Here is a 22,866-nt window from a genome sequence, read left to right on the forward strand (position 1 = left end):
AGTCAGCCAGGTTTGAAATAACATCAGTGTATAAAGTAGGAAACAAAGCTGCCAATTTGCATGCAGAGTGCCCAACAAACAAGAATGAGATGATGACCAGATCCACTCTTGTGTTGGTTGAGGGTTAAGTATGAGCCAGGCATTGGGGTGAACTTCCTGCCCTCCTGTGAAATATTACCATGAGATTTTTTACATCTGCCTGTGAGGACAGCCAAGGGCTTGTTTAATGACTGTGTAAAAAGTGCACATCTATTTGGATCGACCAAAGGAGGAAAATATTGTAATAATGTTGCTCAGTGTAGTCTGAATGCCACCCATATTCTACTCAGTCGACAAACCCTCCTCAACAACCTCTCTTTCTACAGCTGTTATACTATCCCTGATTAGCAATGCCAGTCCCCCACATCTTCTATCTCCCTCCCAATACTTTTGAAACATCTAAACCTCGGAACATCCAACAACCATTCCTGCCCTTGTAATATCCAAGTGTCTGTAATGGCCATAACATCATAGTTCCAAGTATTGATCCATGCTCTAAGTTCATTACCCTTATTCCTGACACTTCAACCCATCAACCTATGACTGCAACTTTGCCCTGTCAACTGTCTCCCCTTCTTCACAGACTCTCTGCACACTATATCTGTCTGTTCACCAACTAGGAGAAAGTGAGGACTGCAGATGCTGGAGATCAGAGTCAAGAACATGGTGCTGGAAAAACAGAACAGGTCAGACAGCATCTGAGGAGCAGGAGAATCTGCACTTTGGGCATATGATGAAGGGCTAATGCCCAAAACATTGATTCTCCAGCTCCTTAAATGCTGCCTGACCTGCTGTGCTTTTGCAGCACCACAGTCTCAACTCTGTTCACCAGCTACTCCATTCTCTGATCCATAACTGCGATTCCCATCCCTCTGGCAAACTAGTTTAAACTCTCTCCAAGAGCTCTAGCAAACCTTCTGCCCAGGATATTGCTACCCCTCCATTTCATTCTCCTTGTACTGCTCCCGTCTTCCCCAGAAGGAACCCAATGATCCACATATCTGAGGCCCTCCTAAAACCAGCTTGCAGCCATGTGTTCACCTGCACTCACACTCTGTTCCTAGCCTCACTAGCTTGTGGCACCAGTAGCAATCTTGAGATTACTACTCTGCTCATCTGACCTTTTTTTGGCTTTCAAACTAACTCCCTAGATTCACTTTTCAGGTCCTCATCCCTTTTCATAGCTATGTCATTGGTACCAATGTGTACCACGACTTCTGGCTGCTCTCCCCCCTCAAGAATCCAGTAAAGTCAATCTGAGGCATCCCTGACTTGGCACCTTGGAGGCAACATACCAACCGGGAGTCTCATTTGTGATTGCAGAATCTCCTGTCTGTTCCTCTAACCATTGAATCTTCGATCATTATCACACTCCTATTCTCCCCCTTCCCTTCTGAACCTCAGAGCCAGGCTCAGTGTCAGAGAGCTGGTCACTTAGGTTTTCCCTTGGTAAGTCTTTCGCACTCTTTCCCCCACAACATTATCTAAAGTGATATACTATTAAGGGGATTAGCCACAAGAGATCCCTGCACTGACTGCCACTGCCTTTTCCCCCTCCTACCAGTCATCCAGCTATCTTTATCCTATAACTTAGGTGTGACTATCTCCCTATATAACCTCTCTCTGTCACCCCCTCAGCTTCCTGAATGATCCAAATTTCTCCAGCTCCAGTTCCCTAACGCGGTCTGTGAGGAGATTGCGTTGGGTACACTGCTTGCAGGTGAAGTCAGCAGGCTCACCAATGGCCACCTCTGACATCTTGTAAGAGGAGCATGCAACTTCCCTAGCTTCCATCCTCTCTGCTCTAAATTGCCAAAAGAGATTTTAAAAAAAACTTTACCTCACCAACCCTCCACAAGAGGCATTTCTTTCTTTTTGGACAGAGGACGAAGATAGGTAGAAGTCATTACACCTGTAGTGTTTCAGGTGTAGCCACTGCCCCAATATATTACTTCACTTATCATGTTGGCCATTCCTAATCAGTCCTTGCCTTTCCAAATACATGTAAATCCTGTCCCTCAGGATTTCCTCCCAACAACTTGCTGACCACTGATGTCAGGCTCACCAGTCTATAGTTTCCTGTCTTTTCCTTACCATCTTTCTTAAATAGTAGCACCACATTAGCCAATCTCCACTCTTCTGGCACCTCACTTGTGACTATCGTTGATACAAATATCTCAGCAAGGGGCCTAGCAATCCCTTCCTAAGCTTCCCACAGAGTTCTAGGTCAGGTCCTGGCGATTTATCCACCTTTGTGTTTTGAGACTTCAAACTCCACCACCTCTGTAATATGGACTTTTTTCAAAATGTCACTATCATTTCCCCACATTCTATATTTTCCATGTCCTTCTCCACAGTGAACACTGATGCAAAATACTACTTTACTATCTCCCCTATTTCCTGTGGTTCTGCACATTGGCTGCCTTGCTGATCTTTGAGGAGCCTTATTCTTGCCCTCGCTACCCTTTTGTCCGTAACATAGTTGGATTCTATAACCCTGTTTGCCAAACCTTTCTCATGTCCCCTTTTTGCCATCCTAATGTCCGTCTCAAGTATACTCCTAATGTCTTTATACTCTTCTAAGGATTCACTCAATTTCTGCTGTGTATGCGTGACATATGCTTCCTTCTTTTTATTAACCAAAACCTTAATTTCTTTAGTCGTCTAGCATTCCCTACACCTACCAGCCTTGCCTTCACCCTAACAGGTACGTACTGTCTCTGGATTCTTGTTATCTCATTTTTGAAGTCTTCCCTTTTTCCAACCATGCCTTTACCTGAAATATCTGCCCTCATTCAGCTTTTGAAAGTTCTTGCATAATACCATCAAAATTGACCTTCCTCCAAATTAGAATGTCAGCTTTTACATCCAGTCTCTCCTTTTCCATCGCTATTATAAAACTAATAGCATTATGATCACTGGCTCCAAAGTGCCCCCCCACTGACACCTCCGTCACCTGCACTGCCTTATTTCCCAAGAGTAGGTCAAGTTTTGCACCTTCTATAGTAGGTACATCCACATACTGAATCAGAAAATTTTCTCGTACACACTGAACAAATTCCTGTCCATCTAAATGCTTGACACTGTGGCAGTGCCAGTCTTTTTTTGGAAAGTTAAAATCCTCTACCATAACCACCCTATTACTCTTATAGATCCAATCCCCTTACAGATTTGTTTCTCAATTTCTCACTGATTATTGGGTTGTCTCGAAAACAATCCCAATAAGGTGATCGTCACTTCCTTATTTCCCAGTTCTACCCAAATAACTTCCCTGGATGGATTCCCAGGAATACCCTCCCCAAATACAGCCATAATGCTATCCCTTATCGAAAACCCCAATCCCCCTCTTCTCTTGCCCCCCTTTCTATCCTTCCTATAGTATTTGTATCCTGGAACGTTAAGCTGCTCGTCCTATCCATCCGTGAGCCACGTCTCTGTAATTGCTATGAGATCCCAGTCCCATTTTCCTAACCATTCAGAGTTCATCTGCTATCCTTAGTAGGCCTCTTGCATCGAAATAACTGCAGTTTCATTTATTAACTTATTTATTAACATTCATTAACTTATTCACTGCTTTGTACTCCATGCCCTGACTGTTTGACCCTCTCCTTTTCCCAACTGTACCAGTCTCAAATTGATCTCTTTCCTCACTATATTCCTAGGTCTCACTCCTCCACCTTACTACTTTAAATCCTCCTGAGCAGTTGTAGCAAATCTCCCTGCCAGCATATTTGTCCCCTTCCAATTGAAGTGCAATCTGTCCTCCTTATGCAGGTCAATTCTACCCCAGAAGGGATTCCAAAAATGTGAATTCCTCTCCCCTGCACCAATGCCTTAGCCATGCTTTCATACTCTTTCCTCCTGTTCCTTCTCTCACTAGCTCATAGCCCCAGGACTACTCTGGATATTACTAGCTTTGAGGACCTCCTTTTTAAATCGTTGCCTAACTTTGTATTCGCCCTTCCTATGTTGTTAGTTCCAATGTGTACAGCGACCTCCTCTAATATGGATCAAATGGCAGTGGAGGAACATTAAGGGGACAATGTTCGTTGTGACACAAAGTTTAGATGGGTTGGAAAAAGTTAAAGGATTAATCCAGAGTAATAATGATTTACTAGGGAAAGCCACCTACAAAGAGTAAGAATGAATCTGACCCAGATAAATTGGGCTCAAAGAGCACTAGGCAAATCTGTAACTGAACAATAGAGTGTGACTTCAATGGTGGGCTACCTATTATAGAAATATTTTAAGATACTTTAATAGTCACTTTAATAGTTGTGAAAGTTAGATTCATTGAGCAAAATCAGCAAGAATCTGTTCAGGGCAAATTTTGCTTAACTAACTTGAAGTATTTTGATAGCTACAGAGAATGTTGATGAATATAGTGCTGTTGGTATGGTGTATATGGGCTTCCAAAAGGCATTTGATTAAGTGCCATGCAACCTAACATAAAGTTAGAGCTCATGAAATTGAAGTAACAGTAGCAACACAGATGTGAAATTGACTGAGTGACAAGAAGCGGAGTACTGGTAAACAGCTGTTTTGTAAACTGGAGGAAGTTTAATAATGGAGTTTCCTAGGGATCAGTGTTATTGATGACCTAGACTTTCGTGTACAGGACTAATTTGCTTAGAGAAACAAAGATTGAGAAGAAATTTTGTAGAGTTTTTCAGAGTCATGAGGTATCTACACAGAGCAGATGGGAAGCAACTGTTGCCTTTGGCAGAAGGATCAGGAACCAGAGGGCATGGATTTAAGGGAATTAACAAAATAAGCTCTGGCACAGGAGGTGAAACATTTTCACACAGTGGTTAGGGTCTAAGTGCATTGCTTGAGAATGCGATGGAGGCTAAGTGAGTTGAGGCTTTCAAAAGAGAATTTACTTATGATCTGAAAAGGAAAATATAGCGGAGCTATGGGTAAAATGCAGGGCACTGGATTTGGATGAATCGCTTCCTTTGGAGGGCTAACTGAGATGTGCTAACCTATGTGATGACCAGCTGTGTGCTATGTGTTTATCATTCATTGGCCATGCAGCACTCTCTCAGTAATACGCTTAGTGAATATCAACTTGAGTTTTGCTCTTAAACCTTCTGTGCGGAACAGAGCGTAGTAGTGGAAGGGTGTTTTTCAGATTGGAGATCTGTGACTAATGGTGACCAGGGATCAGTGCTGGGACCTCTGTTTGTAATTTATGTAAATGATTTGGAAAAGAATTTAAGTTGTCTGACTAAGTTTGCAGACAACACAAGGATTTGGGAAGATGTGGCTAGTGAGGAGGTTTGCCAGAGGATACAGCATAACATTGGTAGGTTTGACATTTGGGCAGAGAAATGGTAGATGAAGTTTAATCCAGACAAGTGTGAGGCGATGCATTTTGGGAGATCTAATGCAATAATGAAGTATGCACTAAAGGGCCCACCCTTAATCGTGCCAACATACAGAGGGGTCTAGGTGTACAAGTGCACAGTTCCCTGAAAGTGGCAACACAAGTGGATAAAGTAGTCAAGATGACCATGCGTCATGCTTGTCCTTGTCAGTCAGGATACAGTGTGTTAAAATTGATAAAACTTTAATTCAGTCACAATTGGAATAATGTGTATGGTTCTGGTTGCCAGACTACTAGAAGGATGTGGAGGCTTTGGAGAGGTTACAGAAACAGATTGCCTGGTTTGATTAGATTACTTAGTGTGGAAACAGGCCTTTCGGCCCAACAAGTCCACACCGACCCTCCGAAGAGCAACTCACCCAGACCCATTCCCCTACATTTACCCCTTCACCTAACACTATGGGCAATTTAGCATGGCAAATTCACCTAACTGTGGGAGGAAACCAGAGCACCCAGAGGAATCCCACGCAGACACTGGGAGAATGTGCAAACTCCACACAGACAGTTGCCTGAGGCGGGAATTAAACTCTGGTCTCTGGCACTGTGAGGCAGCAGTGCTAACTGCTATGCCACCGTGCCGCCCCAGGTGGAGGGTGTCAGCTATGAGGAGAGATGGACAAACCTGGTTTGTTTAAATTTGAACATCACAGGATGAGGAACGATCTGATAGAAGTTTACATAATTATCAGAGGTGAGGATAGAATGGATAGTTTTTTTTTCAGGGTAGAAATGTCAATTACTTGAAGATGTAGATTTAAGATAAAGGAGAGAAAGTTTAAAGGAGATGAGAGACAAGTTTTTATATAGAGGATGGTAAGTGCCTGAAACACACTACCAAAGAAGGTGGTGGAGGCAAATACAATAGCAACATTTAAGAGGCATCTTGTTAGCTACATGAATAACCAGGGAACCGAGAGACGTGAGGTCGCATTGAGGTGAAAGGCATCACGTGCCAAGGCAGTCTTGGTGGGCTGACAGGCCTGCTTCTGTGCAGTACTGTTCATCGTTTCTTTATTACAGAATTAAAATAGTAGACTCATAAGATAAAATTTGCAAGGCAACAAAATTAAGGGACAGTTAACATTTGTTTGAAACAACTCTCCAAAGTTGGTGTTATCAAGCAGCAGTGACCTGAGGGTTTTGTGAACCTAAGCTACCCTGTCACTTATTTGAAGGTGGCACGTAGAATGAAAGTGCTACAAAAGTGGGGAGTTGTTCATGACCAAAATCTAGGTTAACTCTAATATCGGAGATGGAAAGTTGACTGAGGTCCCTGCTACTGAGTGTTGACGTTTGATCTCCGAGTAAAGACAAATCCAGACAATTTTAGCTGTAATACTGCAAAAGATGGATGATCGGATATATCTGCGCTTTTGTACATGTTCCCTATAAAGAATAGAAACTTGTCTGATGTACCAGATGTTCGTGGATTCAAATTTCACCAAGGATTTGGGGAGCAGAGTATAGGAATTATAACTTTTTCAGAAAAACCTGTTAATCTGTTTGATTTCAGATTATGTTCCAATTGGCCCACGCTTCTCAAACCTGGTACTTCAAGCACTACTGGTCCTGCTGAAGAAGTCCTCTCCTCATGTAAGTGAAACATAGCTTAAACTAAACATGACTCCATATTATTTTATCATGTTTTCAATACTGCAATGGCTTTTAACTTTCCCTGGAATTTCCATGTATGTTGTTGAATTCATACTTCTCAGATCATCTAAGCAGTTTCTTCAAGACATGTAGTGGAAATGAGAGAATTGTTTATTCATTGAGACTTAAAAACTTATGGGTTAAACAGAAGGTCAATGCTCGTTTTGGCTTAGCGAGAGCTTGTTTTAGCTAGCCTCAAGCTTTTTCAGAAGCTGTATGTATCCAGGATGGATTTTAGTACAAATCAGTCATTAAAATTCATATTAAATCCTTGATTTAATGTATTATGTACAATATGAAATATAGCAATTAAATCTGTGTGCACCTAGGTCTGGCAGAATGTGATGTGAATAACGAATGGATAATTTGTTTTGAGGTTGTATGATAAATATTTGCTGGGATATCAGAGAGGGCTCTTTATGTTCACCAAAGGGTGCAGAATCTGAAAGATGGCACATCTGGTCATAGAATTATCAACTGAGATAATGTATCCAAGAATCTGTTGCAGAATTTAAGCCCTCCTTAAGACCTTAAAACTCCAAGGTAACATTGCTACCCATTGAACCGTGTGCAGGGTCAGTTTCTATAAAGCTTGAATGTTTTGTGATGTATTCTATTTCACTTTTTGACCAAGCAGCACTATTTGTAGTGTTAATGTTGATATTTACAAATTTAGATCACATCCAGGGTGTCATTTGGAATTATTCTGGTCTATATCTCTGTGTCACGTCAAGCTTGCTTTACCAGTTGGGAGCACTGTCTTCTAATAGTGACTGTTTGGAACGTGCTTTGGGCACCAGCGATTAATGCAGCATTTCATTTTGCGTGATTTAAAGATATGAAGAAGTTTTCTGAATTTCAGTGTGATGAAATTCTGGTTCCTCAACTTGCCTTGTAAGATGATAGGTGAAGGTTTCATAGGTGACCTTTGTTTATTGCTCAGAACCAAAAAGAATCCCATGTTTGTGAACTGAAAAAAAAACTAGAGAAGAAGATTCAATTGGTAGGGTAGATACAAAGTTTGTTATGAGAATTAGGTCTTCTTCTAAATTCTTATGGAATACATCAATTAACTGTTCATCATTTGTGTTTCCTTTAGCCTTAGGTTAGTTTTAAATTGCAATCCTTTGTATCATATTCCTTTTATAAACTATTTTACAGGTGATTTTCTCTAAAAAAAGTGACATTCAGCAATTTCACTGAGTTCTATTTGGTAAAGATTTCTTTCCTTTTAGATCATCCTCACCATTTTGAAAGTCTGCAGCTGTTAAAATTTTACTGTAAAGCACATCATCTGCTTTTCCTTCTCCATCTATCTGTCTTTCTGAAAGTGCTAACTTTTGCTGATTACCATTCTTCAGGAGCCAGTCACCACCTCAACAATGACTTTGCAGTAGTTGGGTGACTGACTGGTTTCTGTTGATATCTGCATCTGCACTCTGACATGGATCATTTGATAAGGAGTGCAAACTGTTAACTTAGTTTTCCCCAATTTAACAGTTTCAAGCGTAATGTTGGCATCCTGAAATTTTACTTAGAAGCAACAAGCTGCATGCAGGTCAGATATAGAAGCTGAATATTCTGGTATCCTCCATACCACAAAGTGCCATGACATAGAGATTTCAGTGCAATTGCAAAGTCATTCCCTAAAATAAAAAAGGTTTAAAAAAATATATATTTGTTCATTTATGGAGGCTTTGAGCTTAAAGTTTTGGTGCTTTTGAAAATATGTAATATTTTATCAATTCTGGCGGATGATATTATCGAAACAAATTGCACAGCTCAAGTTTTACTTTAAATAAAGAAAACGGTCGCCTTCTGTGAAGTACTAAAGCTTTAAAGTCTTTTTTCTTAGAATTTAATGAGTGGTTTAATCTTACAAGTAAATTCAAGCGTCTGGCAAAGTGCAGTTAATTATAGGTCAGCCAATGGGATTATACACAAAGGTTTTATCGATGCAAAACTAAGTAAGAAGCAGCTGGAGAAAAATATTGGTGCTCAGTAATGAGCGTTATTGAAACCAATAATCCTTTTGCTGGATAACTGATTATATTCAAATCCTGTATGTCAGCATTCTGTCCGTTAACTTTTTGCATTTTCACTTGTAATCACTGAAAATTACCTGTGCAAATTTGTTAAAGCTGCAGTGATTTCCATTCTGAGAAATGGGGCAGGAGCAAAGTCCATTGTGTAATTTTTGATCCTGCCTCAGGAGGCAGTTTTCTATGTAAAGATGCAAGTTATGCCAGTTGTGACAAACTTTAAGAGATGTGGTAAATTGAAGTTGTTTTTCAGTGATTATCAGTTTACTTTTTTATTTCAAACTCTGTAATTGTAAGCAAAGAAAACTTAATCAATTACTGCATTTTTGGAAGTGATGTCTTTTGACAGAGATATTGAACTGAAATCACATCTACATTCAGGTGAACATGGGCTAACAATGGCACTATCTTGAAGAAGAGCAAGGCATGTCCCTTGTTCTCACTAATATCTCTCAACTGATGCCTAAGTTGGATTGATCAATCCTCATTCCTATTCATCCAACATTGTTCTGTACAAAATGGTTGCAGCCTTTCCTAGTCTGCAACAATGACTACACTTCAAATGTATGTTATTGGCTGTAAAGCATTTTGGGGCATTGAGATCTTGAAACACTGAAGAATTGTGTATTTTCCTGTCTTTCATTCATAGTTTTTCCAGGTCCTGCCAAAGCATGAATTGGAGGAGATGATGTGATGAGTTTTGATTTAGATCCTGGAAATGTAAGGAGTTGCTTAGGTGTGGCATGAAGTGCTTCCAGCCTAGGAATGAAGAAGAAGAGATTGAAGTAGCTACAATCCTACAAAGTAAATAAGGAAGATACTTGCTTTCTGGAATGCATTATTCTCAATTGATACAAACATAAATTTCAAATTTGTAACTTTTGCTTTGTGGCCAAAGGTTCTGAGCTCTAGCCCCACTTTAGGATGAGCACATAGTTTAGATTGAGGGAGTGGAACATTTACGTGAATAATGATACTTTCACCAAGTATTCGCGTGGGTATGAATAATCCTCTGACGCCTTTTAAGTAAGTTCCAGAAGTTCTTGAGTCATAACCAGCATTCATCTAATAACCCAAATTGCAAGACACATTTACTGACCATTCATGTCATTGCTACTCAGGGGAGTAGTGATTTTCCCTGGCCATGTCCAAAATTCAACTTGGGTAGACTACACTTGAGTGCTGTGAACAATTCTCATCTCTGCTTTACATAAATAAGGTCAGAAGTCACATGAAGCGATTTCAAATAAACCTAATCTTTCATAGCGCTGCCCCTATGTCTGGTGAAGTCTCCACCTGAAGTCTTCACTTCACCTGACGACAGGGTAGTGCTCTGAAAGCTTGTGATTTCAAATACACCTTTTGAATTATAACTTGGTGTCGTGTGACTGCTGACCTTGTCCACCCCAGTCCAATTCCAGCACCTCCACATCATTGTTATAAAACTGATAGAGATACTGGGGAAGCTATAAAGATGATTTTATAAGGATGATACCAAAGCTTTGTTATAATTTTCAAGACAGATTGGAGCACTTATCAGAAAAAGAGCAAGTTCAGACTGTACCTACCTATTTGAGGTCTTTGAAAAGAGGTGTAGGCGAATCAGTCTGAAACTTGCATGCTGGTACATAAAATAATCATTATTGACTCTAGTGGGGAACTTGGGAGAAATGTTTCCAGATGAAATGGACAAAAATATGGAGATCTGTACTATAGGTAGTAATTAAGGGGAATCGTTCGATACAGTTACAGGAAGCAAGCTAAGTACATAATGGTGATGACATTTCTTGAGTGAGGAGAAAGCTACACAAATTTTGGGTTAAATAATGGGGCTTGTGTGAACCACAGGAAAAAATACAAAACATGATGGTGCTGGCGAGTGAATTAATGGCCTGAATTTTACAGGAGCAAGTTAAATATAGGCAGTGTTATTTTTTAAATAGGGAAACCAGATACCTTGGTGGAGTTTTAATTTCATTACTGTTATCTTTCAGACCTGTCAGGTTTCTTATTTGGAAGTCAGCTTAATTGGCTTGAGGATTCTGCTTCAGGGGCAGACATGATTTCCAACCTTATGGGGTAGGGAGGCCCAATTACCTTGGTGGGTTTAATGAGAAGGTTGGAAGATGTGCCTCATCTTCTTGGTCTAATTCATGAAGCTGGGTAAATATCGTTGGCCTTTGTTAAAACCAAACTGGTTAAGTCAGAGGCTGCATACCTTTTTAAAATAACTAAGTTACCAACCTGCCTTTTGGGAGCAAGGTAAACATCACACATCACCAAGTTATGGTCCAATAGGTTTATTTGGAAGCATGAGCTTTCAGAGCGCTGCTTCTTCATCTGGCCCCTCATAAACCTGTTGGACTATAACCAGGTGTTGTATGATTTTTAACTTTGTCCACCCCAGTCCAACATCAGTTTCTCCACATTCTGGGCGGATGTTGGCTGACTGATGTTTGCTCGATCTTCATTAAGGCAAAAGTGAGTTAGGGTTCAGTTTCAGAGTTTTGAAATTTTCACATCTTTTTCTGTTTGTTTAAGTCCACCTTTACATTTCACTAATTGCAGTGATCACAAAGCAGCATGACCTGAACTAATTTTTAATTCAAAATTATCCACTTGAGTTCTAAGACCCAATCAGGACCCTGGTTTCATCAAGAATCTTCAATCAAAGTTTGCCACGTTATATTGGGAAAGCTATAGTTTTGTCAAGGAAATGGTGTAATTTAAAAATACAATTTAATATCTCTGACCTGTGATTCAGAAAAGAAAGATAGACTTAGGCTTAGAATTATACAGAACCTTTCTCAATTTCAGGACCTCACAAAGTGATTCATAGCCAATGAAATGGTATGGTCACTATTAAAACGTAGGAGAAATGGTGAACTAACAAGCATGAAGCACTTATTTGAATGCTTTACAGCCAAGATCAAATCAGCTAGCCTATAATGTAAATGACCTGACACCAGTGCTAACGGAGTTGCTACCTAGGTTGTATTCATTGCTTTTCAGGGATACAAGTAAATTGCTGTTGACTGCAACATTCGTGTCTGGCATAAATCTTGACAATTATAACCTTGTATGTATTTCTGTATATTTTTCTGTCCTAAGCAGACTGGTCACAAGGGAATTTTCTGAATAATGGTCAATGTGCTGTTGTTCTGCTATAAAAGGGTCAGTTAGACTCGAAACGTCAGCTCTTTTCTCTCCTTACAGATGCTGCCAGACCTGCTGAGATTTTTCAGCATTTTCTCTTTTGGTGAAAGCAAGTTGAGGATTCTTTTATAATTGTTGTTAAATATAAAACAGAAATATGATCTTGTCTTTGTGCAAAGCATTAGAACGGCCTTAACAATAATTCTGTGTCTATCTTTGAAGAAATGATAAAGGCCTGGCAAACATGCAAAGGAGGGCCACTCAATAATGAATAGCTTAAAGCCCTAATTGCCAGCATAGGTGGAGAGCTGGATGTTTTATAGTAGAACAATGTAGACATTAGATTTGGTCCATAGTAAGGAATTGGTTTTGGACAGCCAAGAATCCTGAATTTAAGATATTAGTATCCACATTGGGAAATACTTGTTTTCGCAGACAATAAACAATCTTAGGAATGAACATTCATTGTAGAGATTGCATAGAGAAATGGAAGAAATTACATTTATGTAGCATGTTTCAGGACCTCAATGCCCCAAAGTGCTATATAGCCTAGGAAATAAGATGAAATAAGACACATGGCAGCCAATTTACACATAGCACAGACCTCTGAGTAGAAACGTGATAATGTCCAAATCTATTTTTGTAATTGTGGGATAAATATAGTTGGGACAGTGGGGTGTGCATCTTTAAAGTCATGTCATTGTATTTTTTGTGAAGGATATATGGGGTCTTACTTTAACTCCTTCGTCAAGGACAGCTCCTCAGATAGTGCAGTATTATATCTGTACTGTGCCTGAGTGTGAGCCTCAATTTCTGGTGCTGTTTATGGTCCTTGAACCCAGCTTCTGCATGGAGAGAATAGAACTACCAGAACCACAAATGCAAGGGAGCTGAATGTATTCCTGAAACTAGTCAACCTAAGTGCTTTAGAAGAGCAATTTCCATGTCAGTGCTTCTGATTTGTTTTGCTTGATCCTCACCTTCAGATTGCACTCTCTCTGCTTAGTTCATTGTGTCCTCTGCGTTGTCTGTCCCATTTCGTCAGTATTCACATTGAAAAAAGACAGTGTTAGTGAGAATATGGAGATACAGGCTACTAGATTAGATGGGATTGCGGTTGACAAAGAGGTGGTTTTGGCAATTTTGGGAGATCTGAAAATAGATGAGATCCCTGGGCCGGATGGGATTTATCCTCAGATTCTCTGGGAAGCCAGGGAGGAGATTGCAGAGCCTTTTGCTTTGATCTTTGTCATTATTGTTGACAGGAGTAATGCCAGAAGGCTGGAGGATAGCAAATGTTGCTCCCTTGTTTAAGAAGAGGAGTCAAGGCAACCTGGTAATTATAGACCAGTGAGTCTTAGTTCGGTTGTGGGTAAGGTGTTGGAAAAGGTGATAAGAGATAGGATTTATCATCTGGAAAGGAATAATTTGATTAAGGATAGTCAACACTGTTTTGTGAAGGGTAGGTTGTGCTTCACCAGCCGTATTGAGCTCTTCGAAAAGGTGACAAAATAGGTAGATGAAGGTAAAGTGGTGGTTGTGGTGTATATGGATTTCAGTAAGGTGTTTGATAAGGTTCCACGTGTTAGGCTTTTGCACAATATATGGAGTTTTGGGATTGAAGGTGATTTAGCGGTTTGGATCAGAAATTGGCTAGCTGAAAGAAGATAGAGGGTGGTGGTTGAAGGGAAATGTTCATCCTGGAGCTCAGTTACCAATGTTGTGCCAAGGATCTGTTTTGGAGCCACTGCTGTTGTCATTTTTATGTGGTGTAGAAGGATGGGTTAGTAAATTTGTGGATGATACCAAGGTAGGCAGAGTTTTTGATCGTGCCAAAGGATGTTGTGGGTTACAGAGGGACATAAATAAAATGCAGAGCTGGGCTGAGAAGTGGCAAATAGAGTTTAATGCGGAAAAGTGTGAGGTAGTTCACTTCGGCAGAAGTAACTGGAATTCAGAGTACTGGGCTACTGGTAAAATTCTTGGCAGTGTAGATGAGCAGAGAGATCTAAGTCCAGGTGCATAAATCCCTGAAAGTTGCCACCCAGGTTGATAGGGTTGTTAAGAAGGCATATGGTGTGTTGCCTGCAACAGTGGTAGACTCATCGACGTTAAGGGCTTTTAATTGGGCATGGGTCATACATATGGAAAATAATGGAACAGTGTAGGTTAGATGGGCATCAGATTAATTTCACACGTTGGCTCAACATCAAGGGCTGAAGGGCCTGTACTGTGCTGTCACGTTGTGTGTTCTCACACTTCTGTTGTCAATGCTTCCTTTCTATCTAAGAATCACGATGAAGTTTTCCTTGTCTTCTTCTTCCATCCCACTGGATTATGTACTCACAAGACCAACCTCTGCTATTTTCATCATCCTCCACTAGATGCCTTCAAGAGCATCTTCCTTTCTCTTTCAACATTCTGAAGAGATCGTTCCTACAGTGATACCGTGATAAAAAGAGAATAGTTCTATGAAATGATATCACCCTGAAACAGTAGCTCAATTCGTGTCTTCACAGAAACTGCTGAACCTACTGAGTATTTCGAGCTACTTTTATTGATTACCTCCAATTTCTGACATTGACAGTATTTTGCTTCTGCTTTGAGGAGGAGTGTCCAGTTGTCAGTCGGCTTTACTGGGCAGTCTTTGTCTCGAGGGGTCAAAGAAGAATTGGCTTTATTTCACCTTTTGTTTTGTTTTTTGTCAGAAGATTGTGGCAGGAAGGGAAGATATATGGAACTAACTTCATGACCATGTGCACTATCACAGATTTGGTGGATAAGTGGTTTTCCTGTGTACTGGGTCAGATTTGCCACCAATTAAGCCCCTGTTCAAAGGTTGGAAAAGGTACTGTGTCTTGCATGTATTCTTTGATGGAACGTATGAAGAAAAACAGAGGCTGAATTAATTGCATAAGCAATGACGATGAAAAAAAACCCACCATTTCGACTGGGACAACACATCTATCCTGGAACAGACTAAGCAAAGACATGCAGAGAATTCCTAGAGGCCTGGCACTCCAACCACAACGCCATAAATAAACACACAGATCTAGATGCCATCTATCAACCCCTCAGAAAATGAACATGAAATGACATCAACACAAACCCCAGGAACCCCATCCAGGAGAAAGATATAAATAGAAAGCAGAAGACAACAGCTTTGCTTCACTTGGAGGTCGCCACTGATGATGTTACCTAGCCAGGTAATGAAACGTCTAGATATCAAACCTACAGCTCAGTGAGCAAACCTACACCCTGAATGACAATGAGTTCGAGTTAGGTCAGTGTTGCATACAAATTATAAAATAAATAATGGCAACTTGCAGTATTTAATATAATTTGCTGCCTTGTGACAAACTAAGATGCCATTTAGATTGCAGTTGTCCACTTTAAAATAACACACAGCCTGCAAAAAATGTTTAAAATATTGGATTTAAATGTACAGGCCACAATGGGGAAAAGTAAAGATGGATTTGATAGAAGCAACTGTAATTGGGAACAAATGGTTTAGATGGGTGCTTCAGTAAAGCAACTTGAGCAGAAAAATTATTTGTTAAAATATATCTGATGGTAGCAAATTATGTGTTCAACATGCACAGATTGAATAATTGTAAACAGCAAAAGTGGTGCGAAGGTTAGCCAGTTCACAAATCTATCTAAGCCAAGTGGTGCAATATTTTTGCTGGATACCCCTCCTCTTTGGTTTTTGCTTATTCATTTTTCATGTGTCTGATAATTGAGCTTTTTAAAATCTGTTTATGTATTTCTCTGTGTATCTTTCATTTCTGATTTCTCTATTGTTGCACATATATTAGTTTAATTTTGCATCTGATATTCTCCCATGGAAGAAAAAGCTATCCAGTCATATTGCAAGGAAAATACTTGTCACCATGACAGTTCATCTCCACCTCAAAATGTATTTACTGATCTCATCTTTCAGTCCAGTAGCTTCTTTGTATAATTTGTTCTATTGGATCTTGTGCCAAAGCTACATGACCTCCCCTCCTGCCAGAAGTTTACTCTGTCACAAAGTTCACTTTGTAAAAATGAACATGAACTAAACTTAACCAGCTTAAATTGAGTTTCTAACTTTTTCATTTTTTGGATATTGAGCAATGAATAAAGTAAGATGGTGGTCAGGTCACTAAAGGTTTGAGGAGGAGTGATAATGAACTTTCAAGATATGGAATTAATGGCTTGGAGATGTTAGCTAAGTCAGAACAAGTACTCCATTTCTGATATGGTCATGTTGTGCCAGGGCCACAAGTGCACTAAAAATTATTTTGACTCCAGTCAGGCTAATGTGCGCAATGGCTCAAAGATCAAATTTTATTCTTTCTGTTTCCTCAGGTGCAACACTACCTGCTGATTGATCTTTTCCTTGCCATGAAAAATGGGCAAACAATTCTTTTTGTAAGATTTATTGAGCCTGGGAAGGGGGTCAAAAGGATCAATGAAGTGAGGTATTCTTTACTGTTACTTCATAAAATTGAGTATAGAGTTTTGCCTGGTGGTGTCTAGGTCTTGAAATTGATTTTACTGGTCAGAAGTGAAGTTGCATAAAACTAGTTACAAATTATCTCTTTTCTAACTGTGAGAGGTATCAGATTTCATTTGGTTAAATTTGCATTTAGCTATTTCATTCTTGCTTTCCTTGGATCCTCTGTTCAACCTTCCTGTGTTCTAATATTTTATTATTACGTTTAGTTAGACTTGTCTTTTGAAATTAAATGCAGAACAGCAACTAATAGTTAAAATGTGGTTTATTTTCACACACTTCAGTTTCCTGAGCAATTGCACAGGATCATTACCATTCATCTAGCTCATCCAACTATAGTCAGTTATTCTTCTCTGTGCTGAGTATCATAAAAGCAGAATTAGTGAAACTTGCAGAGACATAGAGCATCTCTTTATTCACTGCATTCTTGGAATAAACTAAAGTCTTGTTATTAATCTGTATTTTGGTCTTGGTTGATTCAGTGTTGAACTCAAAGAGGTTAATTGTATATAGTGGGCAGAGTATAATCCGTCCCAGCAGTCCAGGATGGAAATGTTTAGCACAAGATGTCTTATATATGTAAAATAACAGCAATTGTGTCGATGGTGACTATAGATCATTGTGATTTAATGGGATGGATTCATTTTTTAAAAACAGCACACTCAGTTGGGTGTATGTGTGGAGACAATCACCGTGCTCTGTGTTTGTGACTATTTTGTACACAGTAGAAGGGCTGGGAGTGAGAGTGAAAAGGCGGTCACAACGGGGAGTCGAAAGAGAGAGAAAGGGACCTTGGTTGAAATGAGCACTGCCCGTTCTCAGTGCCTGTGTGGGCTACTAATCAGCATGCATGGTCACACAGACCACAGCTCGAAGAGTAGAAATAACTGGAAAATTTTATTAGCTTTTATTTTGCTCTGCAAAATTCACTTGCAGCTTACAGCACAGCAACATGTTTTTCTATAACAAAGTATCTTCCGCAATCAGCAGTGGGTATTGCCCTGAAATAAAAAAGAAGTCACCGCCATGAAAGCCATAAAGCCCCTCGAGACCTCTATAGACTCTATTTCAACCTTTTGTAACATCCACTTCTACAGGCAATGAATGAACCTCCTCCTTTTACACTGTGGACTATAGACCCACCATTGAGTTTATCCTGAAGAAATGGATCTTAATTTCTTTTTAAGCATCAGTCCTGCCTTTTATAATGGTTTGTTTTTATGTCCCTGAATGATGTGCGTTTCGCTAAGTTGTACAGATGTAATGAGCATCGGAAATTTGCAGGCAGGCGATTTCTCACATTAGGAAGTGATTCTTCATATTTCATTACAAATCTAAATCACTAGAAAGTTGGGTATTTAGCAGAAGTAATGCTTGATGGTTTTGCTCTGAGTTTGTGAAACTCTTAAGTACATAGTAGTTTCTAATCATTCTCAATTAACAACTGTTGAATGATTGCCTGTTTGCACAAGTGGTAGGCATATTGGGACCTAATTAATGAAGTGAATTAGTTTGCCTTACCTATAATATGCAGAAAGACAAATGTTCTTTGTTCCTACCCAACCTCCCAACTGTGACATTTTTTTCTCCCCTGCTCGCAATCTCTGATTGGACTGGTACGTATAAGCCAAAAGGTAATGTGATGGTTTTTATTGGAACGATCCTTAAAATATAAATGGTATTCCCAATACCTGTTAGTTTGGAGCTTGATGGTTATTTACAAGGCCAGAGGAATGAGAAATATCAGGACCTTGGAAGCTAGAGAACCTGGAGAAGTAAATAGTGATATCTGGAAAAGCCTGTATATTAGAGGAGGAGGTGCTGGACATCTTAAAATGCATAAAGGTAAATAAATCCTTGGGACCTGTTCAAGTGTATCCCAGAACTTTATGGGAAGCTAGGGAAGTGATTGCTGGATCCCTTGCTGAGCTATTTGTATCATTGATAGCCACAGGTGAGATGCCGGAGACTGGAAAGTGGCTAATGTGGTGTAATTGTTTAAGAAAGGTGATGAAGAAAAGCCAGGGAACTATAGACCAGTCAGCCTGACGTCAGTAGTGGGTAAGTTGTTGGACGGGTTTCTGAGGGATAGGATTTACAAGTATTTGGAAGAGCAGGGACTGATTAGGTATGTACATGGAAAGTCACATCTCAGTAACTTGACTGAGTTTTTTGAAGAAGTAACAAAAGAAGATTGAAGACACAGCATTGGAAATTGTTTGTATGGATTGGGAGATGTTCAACAAGGTTCCTAATGGTAGACTAGTTAACAAGTTTAGATCACATGGAATCCAGGGAGAGCTAACCATTCGGATACAAAATTGGTTTGAAGGTAGGAGACCGAGGGTGGCAGTGGAGGATTGCTTTTCAGACTGGAGGCCTGTGACCAGTGGTGCACCACAAGGATCAGTGCTGGGTCCACTGCTTTTTGTCATTTATGTAAATGACTTGGATGTGAATGTAAAAGAAATGGTTAGTAAGTTTGCAGATAACAGCAAAATTGGTATTGTCGCAGACAGTGAATAAGGTTATCTCAAAGTACAATGGGACCTTGATCAGATGGAATTTAATTTAAATAAATGTAAGGTGTTGCATTTTGTGAAGATAAGCCAGGCAGGACTTATACACTTAATGGTAGGTCCTGGGGAGTGTATTTGAACAAAGAGACCTTGCGTTGCAGGTTCATAGTTTCTTGAAGGTGGAGTCACAGGTAGACATGGTACTGAAGAGGGCTTTCAGTACCTGCCTTTATTGGTCAGTACTTTGAGTAAAGGAGTTGGGATGTTATGTGGTCATACTGGACATTGGTTAGGCCACTTTTGGAATACTGTGTTCAATTCTAGACTCGCAACTTTGGAAAGATGTTGTTAAACATGAAAGTGTGCATAATGATTTACAAGGATATTGCTGGGATTGGAGGGTTTGAGCAGAAAGGGAATGGTACAGGGAATTAAAATGGGCGGTGACCTCTGCGGGCCTGGCTGAGTTTATGTTTGGTCTCCCTGATGTAGAGAAGACCATATTGGGAGCATCAGATGCAGTAAGCTGGGTTGGAGGAGAGGCAGAGGCTGGTGAACCTCTGTCGCACCTGCAAGGACTGTTTGGGGCCCTAGATGGAGATTAGGGGGGGTGTTGTGCTGGCAGGTTTTGCATCTTTTCCGACTGCAAGGGAAGGTAGTGGGGGGGGGGGGTGCATTTAGATTTAGGGGGAGAGGGGGTTAGAGCAGTGGACTGAAGAATGGAGGCCGTGCAGTGGAGAGCTGTCTGGATGACAAAGGGGGTAAAGTTTGGACATCTGTGATGCTTGGGAGTGGCATGTCTCCTCGTCCAAACAGATGCAGCATAGGTGGAGTAATTAAGAGAACAAGATAATGTTCTTGCAGGACACTGGGTGGGAGGAAGAGTAGTCCACATAGTTGAGAGTCTGTTGATTGATCATAAATGTCTGTCTGGAGACTGTCCACAGAGATGGAAATGGAGAGGTCAAGAAAAGAGAGGGACCAAGTGAATTTGAGAACAGGGTAGAAGCAGATTAGATTCCCTATGAAGCAAATTAGATTCCTTACAGTATGGAAACCGACCATTTAGCCCAACAAGTCCATACTGGCCCTCCAAACAGTAACCCACCCAGACCCATTCCCCATCACTATGGACAATTTAGCATGGCCAATTCACCTGATCGGCACATCTTTGGACTATGGTGGAAACCCATGCAGGCACGGGGAGAATGTGCAAACTCCACACAGACAGTCACCCGAGGCCGGAATTAAACTCTAGGCCCTGGCGCTGTGAAGCAGCAGTGCTGATCACTGAGCCACTGCTACCCTAAAGTGGGCAAAGTCAATGAACTGCTCAAGTTCAGCCTGGGTGCAGGACACTGCACCGACACAGTCATCAATGTAACAGTGGAAATGTTGGGCACAGTGCCTGAGTAGGTACTGAAGAGGGACTGTTTGATGAAGCCAACAAAGAGGTAGGTGTAGCTGGGGCCCATCAAGTGCCTGTGACCACCCCCCTGGATTTGGAGGAAATGGGAAGAGGTAAAAGAAAAATTATGAAGGGTAAGGACTAGTTCGGCAAGTCAGAGGAAAGTATTGGTGGAGGGGGACTGGGTGGGTCTGTTGGAGAGAAAGAAGCTAACGGTCATCCTTACGGGTTATGGACATGTATAAGGTCCATAGTGAAGATAAAGCGCTGGGGTACAGGGAACGAGAAGTTACTGGAGATGGAGGGTGTAGTTAGTGGAATGGATGTAGGTGGGAAGTGCCTGAACCAGTCCCCCTTGATTCAGGCACTTCCCACCTACATCCCCTTGGGACATCTCGAAGACACACACCAAACAACCCCACCACCCCATGGCCGAACACTTCTACACCCCCTTTCACTCTGCCAAGAACATGCAAGTCCTGGGCAACCACCTCTGCCAGATTCAAGCCGCCCGAAGCCTAGAGGCAGGACACCTCATCTACCACCTTGAGACCCTCCAATCGCACAAGATCGATGTTGATTTCACCAGTTTGCTCAATTCCCCTCTCCCCACCTTATCCTATATCCAACCCTCCAACTTGGCACGGCTCTCTTGAACTGTGCGACCTGTCCATCTTCTTTCCCACCTATCTGCTCCATCCTCTGCTCTGAATTATCACCATCAACCACACCCCCCCCCCCTCCCCCCGCCACCTTCATCCACCTATAGCATTTCCAGCTACCTTCCCTCCAGCCCACCCCCTCCCACTTATCTCTTAGCCCCCTTGGGCCTTCTCCACATTCCTGATGAAGAGCTTATGCTCAAAACATTGATCCTCCTGCTCTTTGCATGCTGCCTGACCAGCTGTGCTTTTCCAGCACCACATGTTTTGACTCTATAATGGGCGGCACGGTGGCACAGTGGTTAGCACTGCTGCCTCACAGCGCCAGAGACCCGGGTTCAATTCCTGCCTCAGGCGACTGACTATGTGGAGTTTGCACATTCTCCCCGTGTCTGCGTGGGTTTCCTCTGGGTGCTCCGGTTTCCTCCCACAGTCCAAAGATGTGCAGGTCAGGTGAATTGGCCATGCTAAATTGCCCGTAGTGTTAGGTAAGGGGTAGATGTGGGGGTATGGGTGGGTTGCGCTTCGGCGGGGCGGTGTGGACTTGTTGGGCTGCAGGGCCTGTTTCCACACTGTAAGTAATCTAATCTAATCTAATCTTACCTGAATAATTCCTGCACTGATGTCGGAGGGCTGAGATGATTGATCTCCAATAACCCCACACGTTTTCCTTTCAACTTTGCTAGGGCTTCTTGATACCATATTCAGTCAAATGCTGCTTTGATGTCTTTACCCTTACCTGGAACAAGGCAGGCATACATGTGTCAGAATGTAGCGAGCTGGCTTTAGGACGAAAAATAGACGGTTGAGGTAAAAGGCAGCTATTTGAAGTGACAAATGACCGTTCTCCCACTAAATGAGTATCAAGATAGCCAATATGAGGGCAACAACACATCAGTAAACCTATCCAATTGGATATATTGCAAAATGTATTTCAAAACAAATGAGGGCGATCACATTTTGGTGGAAAAATGAAGGCACGTATTGCTTGGAAACTAAAATGTCCCAATGACATAGGGGAGAAAAGGAGTTTGAGTAAGTTTCAAAAAAATCATTTAAACAATGACAGGTTAATTTGCTTCCTGTTTAGAAGCAGTACGTACAGCTGCCTCTTGTTTTTGCTCCAAATTTTCTCCAACTCTTAAAGTGCTTGTTGGTTTCCAGATTTGCAGATTCTTGATACTGACAACTCCATACGCATGATCATTTTTGGTGTGAATGCTTTGGTTCCTGACCTTCAATGGAAGGAATCTGAGTGAACCCGATTCTGTCCCACCAGTTTGCCTGTAAAATACTGTCCAACTGAGGTTGACGAAGAATGATCTGGATTGACCCCTTTACCAACAAGTCCTTACAGCCCCACTGTGTTCCAGATGCCCTGAGACCAGTTGTAAATTTGTTGCTGTTACCTCACCTAAAACTAGATCAATCATATCAGAGACCAAATCAAATCTCTTCCTGGTCTGTTAGTGCTGTGCTTTTTCCTATGGGAGAAAT

The 22,866-nt window shown here is 41.1% G+C and overlaps 1 protein-coding gene across 1 annotated transcript in view; it reads left to right on the forward strand.

The window, feature by feature from the left end:
* Positions 1-22,866, forward strand: part of LOC140465908 (vesicle-fusing ATPase) — a 273,650-nt gene that overhangs the window by 166,903 nt on the left and 83,881 nt on the right. Inside the window, exon 17 of the mRNA XM_072561838.1 lies at positions 6,942-7,021. Within this exon, the coding sequence (XP_072417939.1) occupies positions 6,942-7,021 (80 nt within the window). The remainder of the gene's footprint in view (positions 1-6,941; positions 7,022-22,866) is intronic.

Source organism: Chiloscyllium punctatum, chromosome 42, assembly GCF_047496795.1.
Source record: "Chiloscyllium punctatum isolate Juve2018m chromosome 42, sChiPun1.3, whole genome shotgun sequence".
NCBI lineage: Eukaryota > Metazoa > Chordata > Chondrichthyes > Orectolobiformes > Hemiscylliidae > Chiloscyllium > Chiloscyllium punctatum.